At 43.0% G+C, this 16,617-nt stretch overlaps 1 protein-coding gene across 5 annotated transcripts; it reads right to left on the minus strand.

Moving 5' to 3' along the window:
- Positions 1 to 293: 293 nt before the first annotated feature.
- On the minus strand, positions 294 to 13,021 carry ctcf (CCCTC-binding factor (zinc finger protein)). Of its 5 annotated transcripts, XM_088938973.1 has the most exons (12): positions 12,580 to 13,021; positions 12,131 to 12,272; positions 7,916 to 8,813; positions 7,484 to 7,654; positions 7,168 to 7,301; positions 5,479 to 5,599; positions 4,921 to 5,070; positions 4,540 to 4,700; positions 3,378 to 3,560; positions 2,988 to 3,126; positions 2,447 to 2,638; positions 294 to 1,950 (listed from the first exon to the last, which is right to left on the minus strand). In XM_088938973.1, exons 3-12 carry the CDS (start codon positions 8,808 to 8,810, stop codon positions 1,763 to 1,765), a joined length of 2,334 nt encoding a protein of 777 aa, XP_088795099.1. In that variant the 5' UTR covers positions 8,811 to 8,813; positions 12,131 to 12,272; positions 12,580 to 13,021; the 3' UTR covers positions 294 to 1,762. The 5 variants fall into 5 exon arrangements, with proteins under 5 accessions (XP_088795099.1, XP_088795100.1, XP_088795096.1 ...); XM_088938974.1 differs by lacking the exon at positions 12,131 to 12,272 and having other exon boundaries at positions 294 to 1,947; XM_088938970.1 differs by lacking the exon at positions 12,131 to 12,272.
- Positions 13,022 to 16,617: the final 3,596 nt, after the last annotated feature.

A 16,617-nucleotide genomic window follows, 5' to 3' on the forward strand; every position in this document is an offset into this window, starting at 1 on the left:
GTCAGTAGGAATTATCTTTTTAATGGCTTAACTTTCTTAAGCTAGCTGAATAGGGTGTTCTTATACGAATCTGATGCAACACTGCAGAAACCATTTAAACGGTGCTGGTCACTGTTCTGTTGTGCAGCATGTTCTAACCTGAGTGAAGGGCATTGCAAAACCCACGTTTAAAAAATTAATGCTTTAAATCCATGTTCTCCCACAACAATGGATTTCAATAAAATCAAGTTTGGCTACGTGAATTTGACACTTCTTTGAAATCTTACTTCAAAACAAAGCACGCGAGACACTACTTTAGGTCAATCTTTTTTTTATTAGCTGTACAGCAATACATTCTCCATCCCAGCTGCTCTTTTTTTACCCCACCCTCCCGCCCTAATAAATGTCTTTATAATGTTGGCTTTTAGGCCACCGAAAAATTCACACAGTACAGCTAAGTACAAAAATGCATCAACCTAGAATTTTAAGAGCTAAACAAAAAAAAGCAATTTAAATGCAATACATAGAGGAACTTCCGTTCTGAATCAGCAAAAACGATGTTCTGTAAAAGCTTACATATTTTAACAAATGACAAACTTTATACAAGCATTCTTCCCCACCCCATTCACATTTCTTCAAAACCCTTAAAGCACATTGCTGACCCCTGGAGTTTACTTACAGCCTCAATCTTATGGCGTCAGGGTTCTAACTATGGTTCCTCATGGGTCCTCGCATGAACAAGAAAACAAGGTTCCTCTTCCAAAAGAAAAATATAGAGGTGACAGCCTCTACTTTGCTTTAAAAATTTACAATTAAAAAGATTTGCCCTCCATTGTTGTTTGACAGTGTGCTCTGAAACATCCGAATTCCATGATCTGCAAGCATTTTGCTAAAAAAAGGGGGGGACATGAGGGGGGGAAGGGCAAAATATTCCTACATGATTTAATAGTAAATTTGCACATTTACACACTACAGATTGAGACAGCTTTCATCAGCGCAAGTCCAAAGCTACTGTTAAAATGCTATTCTTCCAGCATTTACAAGGTCTTAAATGACTAGAAAAGATTAAAATGTAAAAACAAAGAAAAAATATTTACAAGCAAAACTAGCCGAGATGCTTCGTACAGCAATATTGGAGGCTTTAATATTGCAATGCCATATTTTCTAGTCTGTTCAAATACCATCATTCCTCATTGCCCTTAACTTTTGTATATCTGTAATATGTAAAAGATAAGTAGGTCAAATACACAATCAAGCAAGGCTCATCAAACATCTGACAACAGGAATCCCTTTGATAGGAAAAAAAAACAAAAAACAAGACTCCCCTCTCCCTACAGCAGTGATACATATCCAGGACTGTACAAAGCATCTTGCAAAATCAGGTTGAGCACTGTAAAAGCTTAACCACAGCTCCAACCCACCTTTCATGGTACATCTGCAACAATTTATGACACAGCAGGAAAACATCTCCATTCATCCGATTAAAAAAAAAACCTTATTCTTAACATAGCGACCTCTCACGGCACACACAAAGGATCAAGTGGCCTGAAAAAATAAGCATGTACTGCAACAAAAAAAAAAGTTCAGCCAAGGAGTAAGAGAAGAGGGGTGGCGGTGGTTGTGAATGGTGGCAAAATTTGAAAAAAATAAAATCAGCACGTTGAAGTTGCTTTCGAACATCCCAGGCTATTAAAAAAATACACAGGGTGGGGTTAGAAGAGGGAGGGAGGGAGGGGGGGAGGTTAGAGAAAGACGCACAGACAAGCTTGCTGCAGGACTCCCATCATCGGTCCATCATACTCAGGATCATCTCGGGCGTCAGGTCCCCATTGGGAGCCCCCTCCACCACAGGCAGCTGCACAGCCTCGCTCTCAGCCTCCTCGGTGGCTTGCTCCGGCTCCTTCTTCACCTCCACAATGATGTTCTCAATGGTACCGGTACTCTCGTCCTCCACTTGGATGATGGCCGCTGCTAGGAGGTGGAAGGAACAGTGTGGGGGGAAAAAAGAAACTTAGATATGCTCCCCCACCCTTAAGGAAATGAAACACTTCACCAGACTCCCTGAGTTTATCACAAGAGGAAAACCTGGACTACATTTTGGAATATTCTATACAAATTGTGAAATCACGTTCACCTCCCCACTGAGAGCTGGTGTGTGGGGAGCGTACTGGTGCACTATGGCTGCCGTCACATCATCCAGGTGGGGCTGCACACTGGTGGTGGTGGTGGTGGTGGTGGTGGAGGAGAATCCCCATTAACTCTAAAGCGCTCTGAGTGGAGTGTCCAGAAAAGCGCTATATAAGTGTAAGCAATTATTATTAACGACATTTTAAAAGTCAAAAGGCTGGTGAAACTTTAAAATGATGCACTGCACTACGCAAGCAACCTCATCACTAGCTATAGTTCGGGGTTTGCAGACGGACCCCTAACACGACGTTCCGTGGAAGGCACAATGTAAGGAACTTACGGGGCGCCGGTTTGGGGGCGTTGGCCTTGCCGGGGGGTCGGCCTCGTTTCCTCTTGGCTGGGGTGAGCTGGGCGGGCAGCTGGGGAGTGGGCGGCGCCTCTTCCATCTCCACCACGTCGGTCTCCGACGTAGCCAGCAGTTCCTCCTCATCCTGTTCATCAATGTCGTCCAGTTCAGGGTCCGCGTGATCCTCTGGAGTGGGAGTGGGGGTGGGGGCAGAGAGAGCGTGCGGATAGTAACATCAGTGATACAACACTCTTACTCTGTTGATGCTAGGAAAGAGCCAAATTTGTTTGGAATTTACTTTCAAAATCATATTTTCCACAGTAGGGTTGAAACCCAAGTACAGTCATGTGCAAACCCTCATCTATTTAGATGCTACTGGCTTTTACAGAATTCATCACAAAGGAGACTGAAAGTGCAGATCAGAAACATACTGGAAAAACAGTTATGAGATAAACATAGCACGTGAAATGGAAGCACCAGGAATTGTTAATAGCTGGAGCGAAAAGATTTCAAGTATCAGGATTCGGTCTCTTACCACTGTCATCATCCTCATCATCCTTTTTGCTGCGCATTTTCTTCCTCCTTCCAACTTTGCTCTTCTTTGGTGCTCCTCCATTCTCTCCCTCTGCAGAATCAGGCCCGGTGCAGTTCTCTGCATGCCTGGCCATGGTGTTCTGACCACAGAACAGAAAATAAGACACTATCTAGGACAGGTCGAGTGCCAAAGGCCACCCGTCATAATGAGCTTTTCCATTTTTGGAAGATTTGTACAGGTGGAAATTCAACATGCGACAATTCAGGGGTTATCAATAACAAAAACTTTGACGTTCCTGAACTACGTCAAAAAAAAAACTTTAATATTTACCAACGACAAACCCTCAAAATCAAAACGGAAAAAAAATTCACGACATTTACAAAACCTTACCCGCCGAGTAAAGGTTTTACCACACTTGGTACACACAAAGGAAGTGGGCACAAAATTGGGGTCATGGTATCGTCTGAAATGCATGTCCAGGAGTTGTTTCTGCCGGAAGGTTTTGTCACAATGGCTGCAGGCGTAAGGCTTCTCTCCCGTGTGTGTACGTTTGTGCATGACCATGTGGCGCTCCTGCACACAAGTGAAGTGGAAATGTTAAAAAGCTACCATTGTAAGTCTTGCATTTGACCTTTAAAGAAGTCACCAGCTTAGCTGACAAGCAAGGACACTGTTAATCCAGCACATAGTTTACTATACAATGCATTATAATTATTAACTCTAACGGGCTGTGAGGTTACACATTTTTTGCCTATAACCTTCAGGCAAGGTCAGAGGTCACAGAGAAGGCAATTTTCTTCAAAGCCACATAAGAATTGTCATTTGTGTTCTACAGTATCCATGATCCCATCTACACTAATAAGGGCGTTACAAGCTAATGTTTCATTTAACCACAAGGACAGGTCAAACGTATATTGGATGCCCAATCATATGCATTAAGTTATGGACTATAATTGCTAAAGTTTACTATTCCTCCAATTATTCATACCTAAAGTAGCCTGTTACAGACTTACAGTCTCAACATATAAAAAACACAGGCACAGTATGAACACACCTGATTGGCTGATAGCCAGTTTGTTAATGTACTATCTGTTTGAAACAGCCATGAGATGGCCAAGTACATTCAGATATTATATCATTTTGAACGAATTTCGATAAATACAAACAGTTGTAAATCTTGAACAGGAAGTTAACATTGTACACCAAGTTTGAAATTTGTAGTTTACTTGGTTTCAAGGTTTGAAAATTATAAAAAAAATAGAAACACAGGGAATCCTTACTGAAAACTGGAAATACAGGGGAGCCTTACCATGTGACTACCCAGCTTCAATTTCACATTCACTGTAGACTGATGCAATCCCAGGGACTATATGAATGCAACGGCATTGACACTCTTTACCACCAAGACTTCCATACGTGAAAACCTACACCTTCAATTTGATTTCTGGGCTCATGGCGTCCATGATATTTAAGATACCAACTTGCTATCAACAATCCTGGAATGACTAAAAAAAGCACAAAAGACATCACCGAACCACTGTTCCGAAAGTACCTGTCGACAGGCATAGTCGCACTGGTCACACTTAAAGCGCTTCTCGTTCTTGTGTGACTTCTGATGCTGGATGAGAGCGTAGCGCTCGTGGAACACTGCTTCACAGTAACGGCACTTCTTGCCCTGCTCAATGTACGAGTGCTGCTTCCTCAAATGGACACCTACAATGCACAGAAACCAACCAGGGGTTAGAACTGAACCCTGCCCACCAATTTAAATTAATTCCCCTTTATTGAATGAACAGTCCCACAAACTTCAAATACCATATGCATCTGTCATGTAAAGCAAAAAGAGGTTTTATCCACGCTCATGGACGGGTAAAAAAACAACATTTAGACGTCACCCTTCACCCAGATTACACCCTGCAAAGCTGCAGCTCACCAAGGTCGCTCTTTCTGGCGATAACAGTATCACAGTGTGGGCAGTGGAATTTGGCCACGTTCTCAGTGTGCTTCTGCAAAATGTGCATCTTCATGGTGCCGCTCTGAGTGAAGCGAGCATGGCAGATGTAGCATTCATAAGGCTTCTCTCCTAAAATCAGGACAGAGAAAAAAAATCAGCTTTGGAAGCACTATTGATTTATTGTTGAATATGAGGAATACCTCAATATATACTCAAAGCTCAATAGACACAAGGTGTGTGAAAAGTATACTTAACTAAAACTAATTATAAACAGTGTATACATACTCAGCCTCCCCTTGGCTAAATTTAATTTACTGACTGCTTGAAAACTGTACCGTTATTTTGTGTTCCAAGTGGCAATAAGTACAGAAATATTGTTCACACGAGGCAGAGTATTCAAATGAAGCTCTATAATCATTTGGACTCTACAGTGTTCAACAGGTGGTGCAAATTACATGTACCACATCCAGAGGGCTGTCGCTGAATTCAGTCTCTTGAAGAGAAACCGTGGAACATCGTGAACTTGGCGGATGTTACCTGAGTGGGTCCTCATGTGTCTCTTCAGTTTGTAGGTGTCTCTGCTGGCATAGCTGCACAAGCTGCACTGGAATGGACGCTCTCCGGTGTGGGAACGGATGTGGCGCTTTAATTTACTGACCTGAAAAACACACTTGCTTAAACCCCCCTTCTACCTAGAGCGCATAAAAGGCTCTCGACACATAAAAGTCGTGCTTTCCAAGGATACTGCATTCACTGCATAGACACATGTACACATTTTATACTGTACCAATATAGGTGGTATATAAAAGAACATGGAAACACAAATGTAAAGCTATTTAATAAGACGTTGGGTCACCATGTGCTGCCGGGATAGCCTATATGTGCCGTACTGCATAGTTTACAAGCACCATTCCTCCATTAGAAAGTACATCAGCACACATCTGGATGATGGAGGTTGAAAGTGTCGTTTTGGAAGAAGTTTCAGAATATTGCTTAAATGCTCGATTGGGTTCAGATCTAATGACTGAGAGACATAAGTATCAGGTTCATCAAACCAGTAGAGCTCTTTAGATTACAATCACACATCCATTTGTCGAGATCATGGTGAAGAACAATTCATCTGACCGTAATTCTCCCCTGCTTGTGCTAATTTTACTGGACTTCCAAACCTGCACTGCCAGATGCCATGAGCGATTTGCATACTGCAACCTGACTATGGTACCTGGCTCTGCAGACATTTTTTAAACGGACACTGATAAAGCTGGCGGCTGTCAGTACAGGTCAAATTATGCAGCCACCTGATCTGCAGTTGTTCACCTCTTGACTCACACTTCATATGCATGGATATCCTTTGCAGCCTAAGCATGCTGACGCAGCTACCCACCTGAACATCTAAATGGATATCACAATCCTGGAGTACGTGCTTCCAGCCACCACTGCCCATGAAATATGAGCAACCTGGGCCTTCTTGGTCACTGAAGCTCCTGCTAAATGGGCCTCAAACATGACCCTAAGAATGCTGGCATGCTATCTAATGCATGAGCCCTTGCACGAGTTATTTAATGCATGGTTTGAATAAACCTGGTGTCCCTCAATTATGTTTTCTATTAGTTTAACTAAACTGTTAAGCCACTGACAATTAGATTGTAACTTGTCATTTACAACACTGGGAATGACTACTGAATGATACTAACACAAGGTAAAAAGTACAGGGTCTGTATAACACCAACACACAATCCACTGTTCCACTTCCTGGGCAAAAAAAGATAGATTTGTGATATCTACTGCACTCCTAAGAATCACAAACAAAAACACTGCAGTTTTATAAACGTACAGCATTTGGTGCTCCAATCTATTTTAACGCAACCTCCCTATTAAATGCCCTTTCAACCGAATTCCATCTATCGACAAACTTTCAGTTATGCTACATATACATAATAGGTGAATGACAATGTGATACTCAGATTATGACCAAATTAGGAGGTTCCAAAAAGCAAAAATTTTAAACAAAGGAAACAAAACAGCATGAGTGTATCACTTCAAAATTATTAGGACACTCAATGCTCTATTGAACACAGGCTTATACATTTATATTTATTATTTCAAATAATTTAATCTGCTATTTTATCTAAAAATACATGAGGCACACTATGGTACATCTTCTCCATAGGCATCAGCCAACAATGTTCTCTTCCAGTGTCTACACACAACAGAAGAGCCTCTTACCTCTACGCTGGCATAGTCACACATGGAGCACTTAAATGGTTTCTCATGGGTGTGCTTGTAGCGGCGATGTCTGACCAGCTCACCACTAGTCACGAAGGCCATGTCACAGTCAGGACACTTGTGCGGCCTGGTTCCTAGCGACAAGGGGGGGAAAAAAGCACACATCTAAGCACCAAGTTCTCATTTCCTCAGATGCCCGTCAAAAGAAAAGAAACTGCATGCAAAATAATTCCAATTTTTTTTTGCTGGAAATTGTGACATCTCTTTAGAAGTTTTAGAAATGTATACGTATAATCACAGAAGAGAGGCACCTTACCTGTGTGGGTGTTCAAGTGGTTTCTAAGAAGCGTGACAGTCCTAAAGGCTCTGCCACACAGGTGACATTTGTGTGGCCTTTCGTCAGTGTGGCTCTTCATATGGCGGTCCAAGTTGGAGCGGCGAGGGCAAGTGTAGCTACAGAGCTCACACTGGAATGTCTTCTTCACTCCTGCAATCGGTGACACACGCAACAATTTATATGTAGGCAGGCTGATCTTCTTTCAGAAACCTGCCACTTTAAATTGTGAGCTCCAAGACACTGTAAATAAAAAGAACTACGCATGTTGCACTCTCAAATACAGTTCAGCTTTGATTTTAATGTCCAGCAACTGTGCTTTAATGCAACTTTTATGTTTTATACAAAAGGCTGCAACTTCATTCAAGGTGTCATTTAAAAAAAAAACTCAGCTGGCAGATCCCTCAGCCTTACCTTTCTTTTTAATCTTGGTAGGTTTGGGAGGTTTCATGTTGCCCACCACCTTCTCTGCGTTGACCTCGGACAGCAAGCCTTCCTGCTGCTCTTCCTCAAAGTCGTACACGGACACATCCATGTCCTTGCCCTCCTCCGTGTTGTAGCGCAGCTTGCTCTTCTTGACCTTCTTCACCTTCTTGACTGGGGGTTGGTAATCTGGATCCTTGGCCCAGGAGCTGTCTTCATTCTGTTGCTGCTGCTGCTGCTGTTGCTGCTGCTGCTGAAGCTGCTGCTGCTGCTGAAGCTCTTCCTGCTCCACAGTCTCCACCTCACCATTGGCACCCACTTTAACCACCTGGAAACCTTCAGGGAGGGGCAGTGTATGGCAGATGACTGGCTCGCCTTCCTTGGGCATGTTCTCATAAGTGCCCTGCAACTCATCCACAGTGGTAGTACTGACTGGCACTGACACAGGGACGGGGACCTGCACCAACTGCAGCTCACCCAGGTTGATGGGCTGCTCCTCCATGTTGACCACCTGAAGGGTGATGATCTGGGTGTCGTCCACAGTGGCCTCGCTGGCCTCCTGGTGCACCGCAGTTTCCATCACCTCTGTCTTCATCTGCAGCAACGTGGGGTCCAGCTGCTCCATCACCATCATCTCCACATTGCTGTTGACATTCACGTTAACGTTCACGTCCTGCACCATCTCCCCATCCCCAGACTGCTGCTGTGGTGCCACCGGTTGCTGCTGCTCTTCTGCACCCCCGTCAGCCTGGCTGTGAATCAGCTCTGCGCCCTCCTCCTCTGTGCCCCCCTCACGTCTCCTGTGGTAAGTCTTTCGTTCCTTCCCCTTGGAGAAGGCATCGCCCTCATCCACGACTGGTTCAGTCGGTTCAGTTTCCATGGACATACCCTAGACAAACACAGACAGATCAGCGCAAACGCTCAGGCAACCTTTTTTGGGTTCTAATGCAGCTGCAAAGCTTACTGACCACTCATAACAGAACACGAAATCTGGAGATACGCATTTCTAAAGCAGTTAGTTTCGTAATAGCCTTTTTAAATCTTTACAACATTTACTCTGCAGAAACTTAAGCAAAAATGCAAAACATTACATTAAAAATTTTAACCAAATTCAAACACTGAAACTGACTCCATCACCAATGATCCTGCTGATCAGCTTCGATCTATCTTTAAAACAAATGTTACATGAATATCTGGAACCATATATGAAGTGTTCTATGGTCTATTTTCAAATACATTTTTTACCCTTGAACTTGTAGACGTAATATTATGAAAGCTGAAAAAAGCACAACTAACATTTTCAAAAACTTCTTCCCCTTGAACATAAATTTAATCTATATTCTCGTCATACCATTTAATGGAGAATGATAATTAAAAACATTGATAAGGTGAGATTTCAGTTTTATTCATTATCACCACCACATGCCACAAGACTGCATAATCTAACATTCCAGTAACCTAGGACAAGCCAAAATGTCCAGAAGCAACAACTGGGCTTTAAAATCACCTTAAGAATACAAAATGTCTCAATTTCTTTCTCAAACATAATTAATGAAATAATACTAATTAAGGAAAATAACTGCATTTTAAGGGATTTACATATAACAACAAAAAAATGATAAATTACTACAATTGTACCTTTTTAAGCTTAGTTTTTCTAGAATTACCAGATATGCCTTTTGCCAGCATATTTCATTTGCTTGATCTATGATGGAAATAAGCAGTGCACAAAAACTACAGCAGGGTATAATGCAGAATTCTGGATACATTTTACACAATGACAGTGAAGCCTCTTCACACAATTACCGGAATGAAAGACGGAACATCATTTCTGCAGTTAATGAAAAACGACAAACTTACTTCACCATGACCGAGCCAAGTCTAGCAGTCTCAGTCATATTACCACTGGCTCCAAGTAAAATTGATTCTTATCAGGGAGAGTTACAGCATAGTTCTATAGTGTCCAACTTCAAGAAAAAATTACCTGCACTACTAATGAAAACTTCATCTTTCTAGTTCTGTGGCTTGCTGGCTGACCTCAGCGTCTGTCGACAAATGCCTGCCTGAATACTGCCTGCTAGATAGCTACACTTCCACCTGCGAAGAAGAAGGGTGTTCAGACTGTTTCATTAAAAACTGTCATTTATACCTCTGCTTTCCCTCACCTATCTTTAGTTTAGAAGGATTTAAAACAGTAGCAGAACACAGCAGGCCATCACTCTTAACATGTCACGCCTTATTTACAGTTCTGGTGGAGAGTTTGCATTGCTGTTGTCCTGTCTCGAACTGTAACACGCACTAGCAGAAACAGGTATTATTAAATGCATTCCCACAGTTTGCAGTCTTGCCATTAGTGGGCACCACTCCTCTGACAGGGTGACTTCTATGTGTACGTACATAGCTGGCAACATCTATCTGCTTGCCTGCAGCGATTCCTGCTGTGAGACTCTCCAGGATTTCACAGCAGCTGTGAAGCTGTCCTATAACCATAATAGTTTGTCATGACCTTCGTCTATCTAATTGAACATAACCTGCCAGCATGTGCGGTCTGTGACATTACTGTGCATGGTATTTGATGAAGGGAAGGCCAATGACATGAAATCAACCCTGTTCAATGGTTTGTTTTTGAGTATCCTTTCAATAAAACTGGAGAGAAACCTTTACAAAAAAAGGTTATGGTCATTTCTGGGTGATACTACTTGGTAAAACCGGCACACACTTAACCATGACACATTGTGTCATGTATCACGGTTTGAGTGTCAATAAAGAATTTAAGTCTATCTCAATATATAGTATATGACACATTTACTTGTCATGAAAGAAAAAGCTCATTTGTATCCATGCAAAATGGCTTCCCAAAGGATGGTCAAATTCTCCCTTAGTAGTTATGTTTATACTCTTAATTGCTACTTAGTTTAAAAAGCATGAGCAACATTCTTCAAAACCTCTTTTCATCAGTTTTATAGTACAAACAACATTCTAGATGTTTGTACTGTAGGTGTGCCAAACCATCTTTTGGCCAAAATTAAAATATTTACCAAAGCTTGCTATTTAAATAATTTTAAATGCTTAACTATTCATAATTGTATGTGGTATATAAAGGTACTGAACTGTTATCACTTCAAACATCCAAAGATGTCTGGAGAGGTCTTCTTTAGCAGTGCAAAACCACACTTCACTGATGGCACAATACTGTAAAATATATACCTTACCATATTTTGTTAAACATCGATTTTTTTCTTCCATGAAGATTATTAATCGTTAAAAGCGCATTGAGTATTCAGATATGCTGTTAAGTGCACACAGTAGTATATGAACTATTTGGCGTAGGTGGCGGGTAATTTGATTGCGTGTGACCTAATAACTATAACAAGTTAAAGGAAGCTTTCAAGATAAGAATTTCAAATACAAAACGAAGCACGTCCTACTTTTTTGAAAACGCGGAACGTACCTAATTAATGAAAAAAGGGCTATTTATAACGGGGTGTTTTTTTTTTGCAGGGGTTAGCACTTCGGACAGGAAATACGGCGTGCAGTGAGGAAGGATAAAAGAGTCTTTGAAATTAAACGCACGGCAAATAAAAACGCAGTTTTCTTCTTTGGCGAGCATGATTCGAGATCCCCATTTATATATCATGCTTATGTGCCAGGCGAATTGTAGAGGGAGCTCTCTACTGTTCACAACCCTTTCGCTGGGGGGAAAAGGTGGTGTGTTTGAATATCGTGAACGGTCAGTAGGCTGTCAGGGCAACACGGCAGCCTAACTTCGGTAGGTGGAGGGAAAAAGCAGTAGGGATAACGTGTTAACTAGTACAGGAGCGATCGGGTATGACATGACTTTTTTTTTTGCACATAGATATCCGATTCGGCAGGCGACGTTAGCCTTCATCTTGCAAATATATATATACTTTCCCTCCCCTAAACCATATGGCTACTTATTTATCTGGACAGCCAAAGATTTCGTAAGCGCTCGGGTAATTTCCTGTTAGACTGCGGATCAGAAATACAAGTCTGTCTAAAGATACCGCAGCCTCCCCCGACTAGAACAGGAAGATTATGGGGGTGAATAACTACAGAAAACGGTTTCGCAGCCGCCGCCGCCGAAGAAGAACTCTTGGACCGACTTTGTTTTTCAATCAGGACGGCGGGGGGGAGGAGGAGGACTGGGTACCCGCAGAAATCCTAAACCAACGCAGGAAAAACCACCTTTCCGACGCCGGAATCGGTCGCTCGCCCGAGCCGAGGCCGAAATAATCCGCGCAAAAGCGGCGATTGAGTGTGTGTCGGTGTCGCCTTCTTCTCTGGAATCAGTTATCCCCACGAGCCGCGGGTTTCCCTCTCTCTCTCTCTAAAGAGGAAACAAAGAAAAAAAGAAAATGGACGCCTTGGCCTAAACATACCCCCAAAACAGCGAAGCCTTTCAAAATCCATCCATGGCAAAATATCCGTTCAATAGGACCTTAAAAGGCGAAATACTTGAACATTATCCCGAACTTCTGGGTTATAAATGTTTTTTTCCTAAATTTTCAATAACGATAGAGGGAGACAAACACCCCCCGCCAGCCGCCAGGACCAGGAGCCCCATCGTGACACCTAGAGGCCGAATAAAGCTCCTGCAAAAATCCCCCCTTTTTGGAAAAGTAACGCCGTTTTACCTGGATTTCTCGGTTTATTCTCTCCTAAAATTCGAGCGAAAGCCCAGGACCTGGTCTGGGTTCTGCCAGCGACGACGAAGAAATGCGCCCTTCTCCTACGGCCGTTTTAATCCTCTCCCGCTTTAGCAGAGTAGGCTCTGCACAAAATGGCGGCCTGGAGCTGGGGAGTGCGCCTGCGCGGAGCGGTTCGCCCAGGGCGGGGGGAGAGGGGAGGGGTGAGAACAGGGCATTGTGGGGATTGGCGGAGCAGGGCGCTACTTTTGAATTGGGGCGTCATGGCGTCATACCCTGGCTGCTCGAGAGCGGAGGGGAGGGCGGTGTCTGCCTTTCTCCGAGGCTGGCTCTGTGTGCAGTGTGGTGTTTGCTTGCGTGTCTCTTATACGGAGTCAAAAAGTTAGGACTGTACAAGCAGGTGTTTCTGAAAAGAAAACTTCCCAATTAAACCACGCTTGATAAAACGTGTGTGTGTGATTTAACCCATTTTATTTTTATTTTTTTATTTCCGGAAGATCCAAACCAAGTTGGTTTCCAATTAGTATAAACACTCATATTCAGAGAAACAGAGAGCCCCGTAGTTGCCATCAAAGGAAATTGAAAGGGTTAATTGGGGGTACAAGGAAATGTGGGGTCCCCCTGGACAGTCTTGAGAACCCTGGTTGAAAATCATCCACATAACTAACTCAAGTCATCAACCGATTTGCATGGTAAATAAGGTTATTGTAATAATTATTCAAATAACATAACTGTTCAGAAAAAAACGTCCCTAATTACTCTCCCTTCTTACTGAAATGTATAACACATGTAGATTGTACAAGCATGTGATCGGGAACAATACATAAACACTGTAATTAGTAGATCATTCTCTTTTAACATCTGTATAGGAGAAAAAGAAAAAAAACTCAAGAGCTAAAACAACTGTGAAGAAGGTCTTGACTAGAAAGATAAGACAAGCCACTGAAGATTCCTAAATGCATTTGTAGCATCTCCTACAATGCCTAATGCACTGCTGCAGTAATTAACAAAAACACAAGTGAACAAAAAACACCCATGTCAAATACATTTAATAATTTTCAGCACAGATATCAAACAAAATCAAGGGAATTGTAACAAAAATACAGACAGTAATATCCTGTATATCCTCCCTGGGCATTAACACAATGCTGGCAGTGCTGACGCACAGACCTGATCAGTCTCTGTACAGACTGCTGTGGGATGTTGCACCGCTCTTCCTGTGCAGCTGCAGCCAGCTGGTGCAGGATGGCCAGCCGTGGGCGTCTCCTGTTGATGGCACTGGCAAGCTGGTCCTACAAGTGCTGTACCAGACTGAAGATGGGTGATAAGGCTGGCCAGGGCTAGACCCCAACATTGCAGCCATGCCATTGTAATCCTGGCACTGTGTGGTCTGGCCCTGTCCTGCTGCAAATCGACTCATCTGGGTGGGCTTGTAAAAAAACTCTTGGGAAAACTGTTGGCTCAAGGACTTTGTCAGTGTATCACTACGCAGTGAGGTTGCTCCCTGTCCACACCAAAGGCAAAATCTTGTGTTAAAGGCAATACCACGCTGCATCATCACAGCTCCATTGCCTGAGTGGTACAGTATGTATGCAGCTTGCATTACTTTTGCCATGACTTCTTCCATCTGGTCTGTCAAGGGGAAATCAGCATTCGTCTGTGAATAAGACACTCTGCCACTCTCTGTGCTGCCACCCCAGATCTTCTCTAGCTCACAGAAGACGGCAATTTTGTTACTCGTCTTAACAATACATCACTCCTTACTCAGGCCTTCAGGGACAGAGATCCTTTTCATGCGGACGGCGAGCTACAGTCATTCTGCTGATACAGGGGTTATTTCTTCCTGGAATGTCTTGGGCTGTTGCCACTGTAATCAAAAAATGATTGCGTGAATGGATGAGACGGATGTGACTGTCCAGGCTCATGTGCCTTCCAGGATGTGGCCTGTCCCTCACAGAGTCAGTTTCCCAGCTTCTCTAGTCTAGTGATTGTTAATGATAATAATTCCTGACACTTCTATAGCACTTTTTCTGGACACTCCACTCAAAGTGCTTGACAAGTAATGGGGACTCCCCTCCACCACCAGTGTGCAGCCTCACCCAGTACACCAGTGCACTAGTCTACTCACCACACATCAACTATCAATGGGGAGGAGAGCAGAGTGATGAAGCCAATTTATAGATGGGGATTATTAGGAGGCCATGATTGGTAAAGGCCAATGGGAAATTTGGCCAGGACACTGGGGTAAAACCCTTTTTGAGAAAGGACCTTGGATTTTTAATAACCACGGAGAGTCAGGACCTCTGTTTTATGTCTCATCCAAAGGACAGCACCTACACTTATTTACAAAGTAGTGACCCTGTCACTATACTGGGGCATTAGACCCCAGGTGAGCGCCCCCTACTGGTCCCAATAACTCCCCTTCAGCAGCAACCTTAATTTTTCCCAGGAGGTTTCCAACCAGATACTGGCCAGGCTCACACCTGCTTGCCTTCAGTGGATTGCCGGTTGTGCATTGTAGAGTGTTATAGCTGCTGGCTGTAAATATATAACTGACTTGAATCACAGGACCTCATTCTCCATTCTCCAGCTTTACTCACACCAACAGCAACAATATTTGCCCAGGCAGAATTTCTGTTCTGAAGTGAAAAAAAAATCATGTGTTTGACAACAATGATTCTGAGGGTGGAGTGGTGGCTCTGTGCCTGTGGCTGGAAGGTTGCTGGTTCAAATCCTGTGTCCGGCAGAGGAATCCTACTCCGTTGGGCCCCTGAGCAAGGCCCTTAACCCCAACTGCTCCAGAGGTGCTGTATAAATGGCTGACCCTGTGCTCTGACACCAAGCTTCTCTCCCTGCCTATGTGTCTCAGGGGCAGCAAGCTGGGGTCTGTGAAAAGACAATTTCCTAATGCAAGAAATTGTATATGGCTAATAAAGCAATCTGATCTTAATCAACTCATCTTGGTAGTTTTCAATCAAACAGAGCCTGACGTTTTTATGAGCTCAGTATTAGGTTATGCTAAGGAACAACACTCCTGAATGAAACAGCAAGTGTTTGAACTATGGATGGAAAACTGCTGAGTGTTCGTTGTTCGCCACCATATACATATGCTATTTTATTTCTCGGTTGACATTCTTCTCATCATTATACACGTGTAGCTTACTGCTGTCTGCGTGCGTGTGTATTGGTGACTGAACTCCGGTGCCAGTGATATCACTCCTGGTCTCCTCTAGGTAACCGGAAGGTTGTGCCCCCCAACCCACAACCCCCCACCAGGGAGGAACAACATAGTCACATGTCATTTCTCCTCTCTATGCGTCCATGAGACAGACGGCACCCAGCAGGACTCATGACCCAACCTCACACCGACCTTCTGCACTAACAATCTACTATCATATTTTACTAATCCTGCACTCTTTATGGTATATGTTTTTTTGTCACATACCAAGTACTTTATTTAAAGTAACTGCCAATGATAGTAACAACATCCCCCACAACAAACACTACAATTCTGCTCCCCTCATTCATACACAAATTATGGTACATTGCTGCATCTTTGGGGTGTGAAAAATGATTTCCTTGTTTAGAATATTAAATTTAGTACAGAGGAAATGATTACCTGGCAATATCTTTCTAATACTACTATAAATCAGGTGCAGTCCACAGCAATGTGATTTACTAGTGATTTACTTCAACACGGACACTGTTTTAGCTGGCTTAGCATTAACAGAGCCAACACTGAAGTGGATTCAAATGCCAGCACCACACAGCAAAAGACAACAGAGCCTACTCGATCAAAACATCCAGAAAAGCCTTTAAAACGATCTTAAACTCCAAGAAAATGTCACTATTGTTTTAGGAACAAGTAAAATACAAATCACTCACCTAAGAACTAAAGTCAAGGATCTTACCTTGATCCCTTGACTGCTTAAGAGTAAAAGAACTGCCCCCCTTCTAAGTAATACACTGCCTGTGTAGAAAAACCATCACAGAAAATGTTCAGAGAGGCACTTTTTTTGTGTTTTA

Source organism: Atractosteus spatula, chromosome 21 (genome assembly GCF_055471065.1).
Source record: "Atractosteus spatula isolate fAtrSpa1 chromosome 21, fAtrSpa1.hap1, whole genome shotgun sequence".
NCBI lineage: Eukaryota > Metazoa > Chordata > Actinopteri > Semionotiformes > Lepisosteidae > Atractosteus > Atractosteus spatula.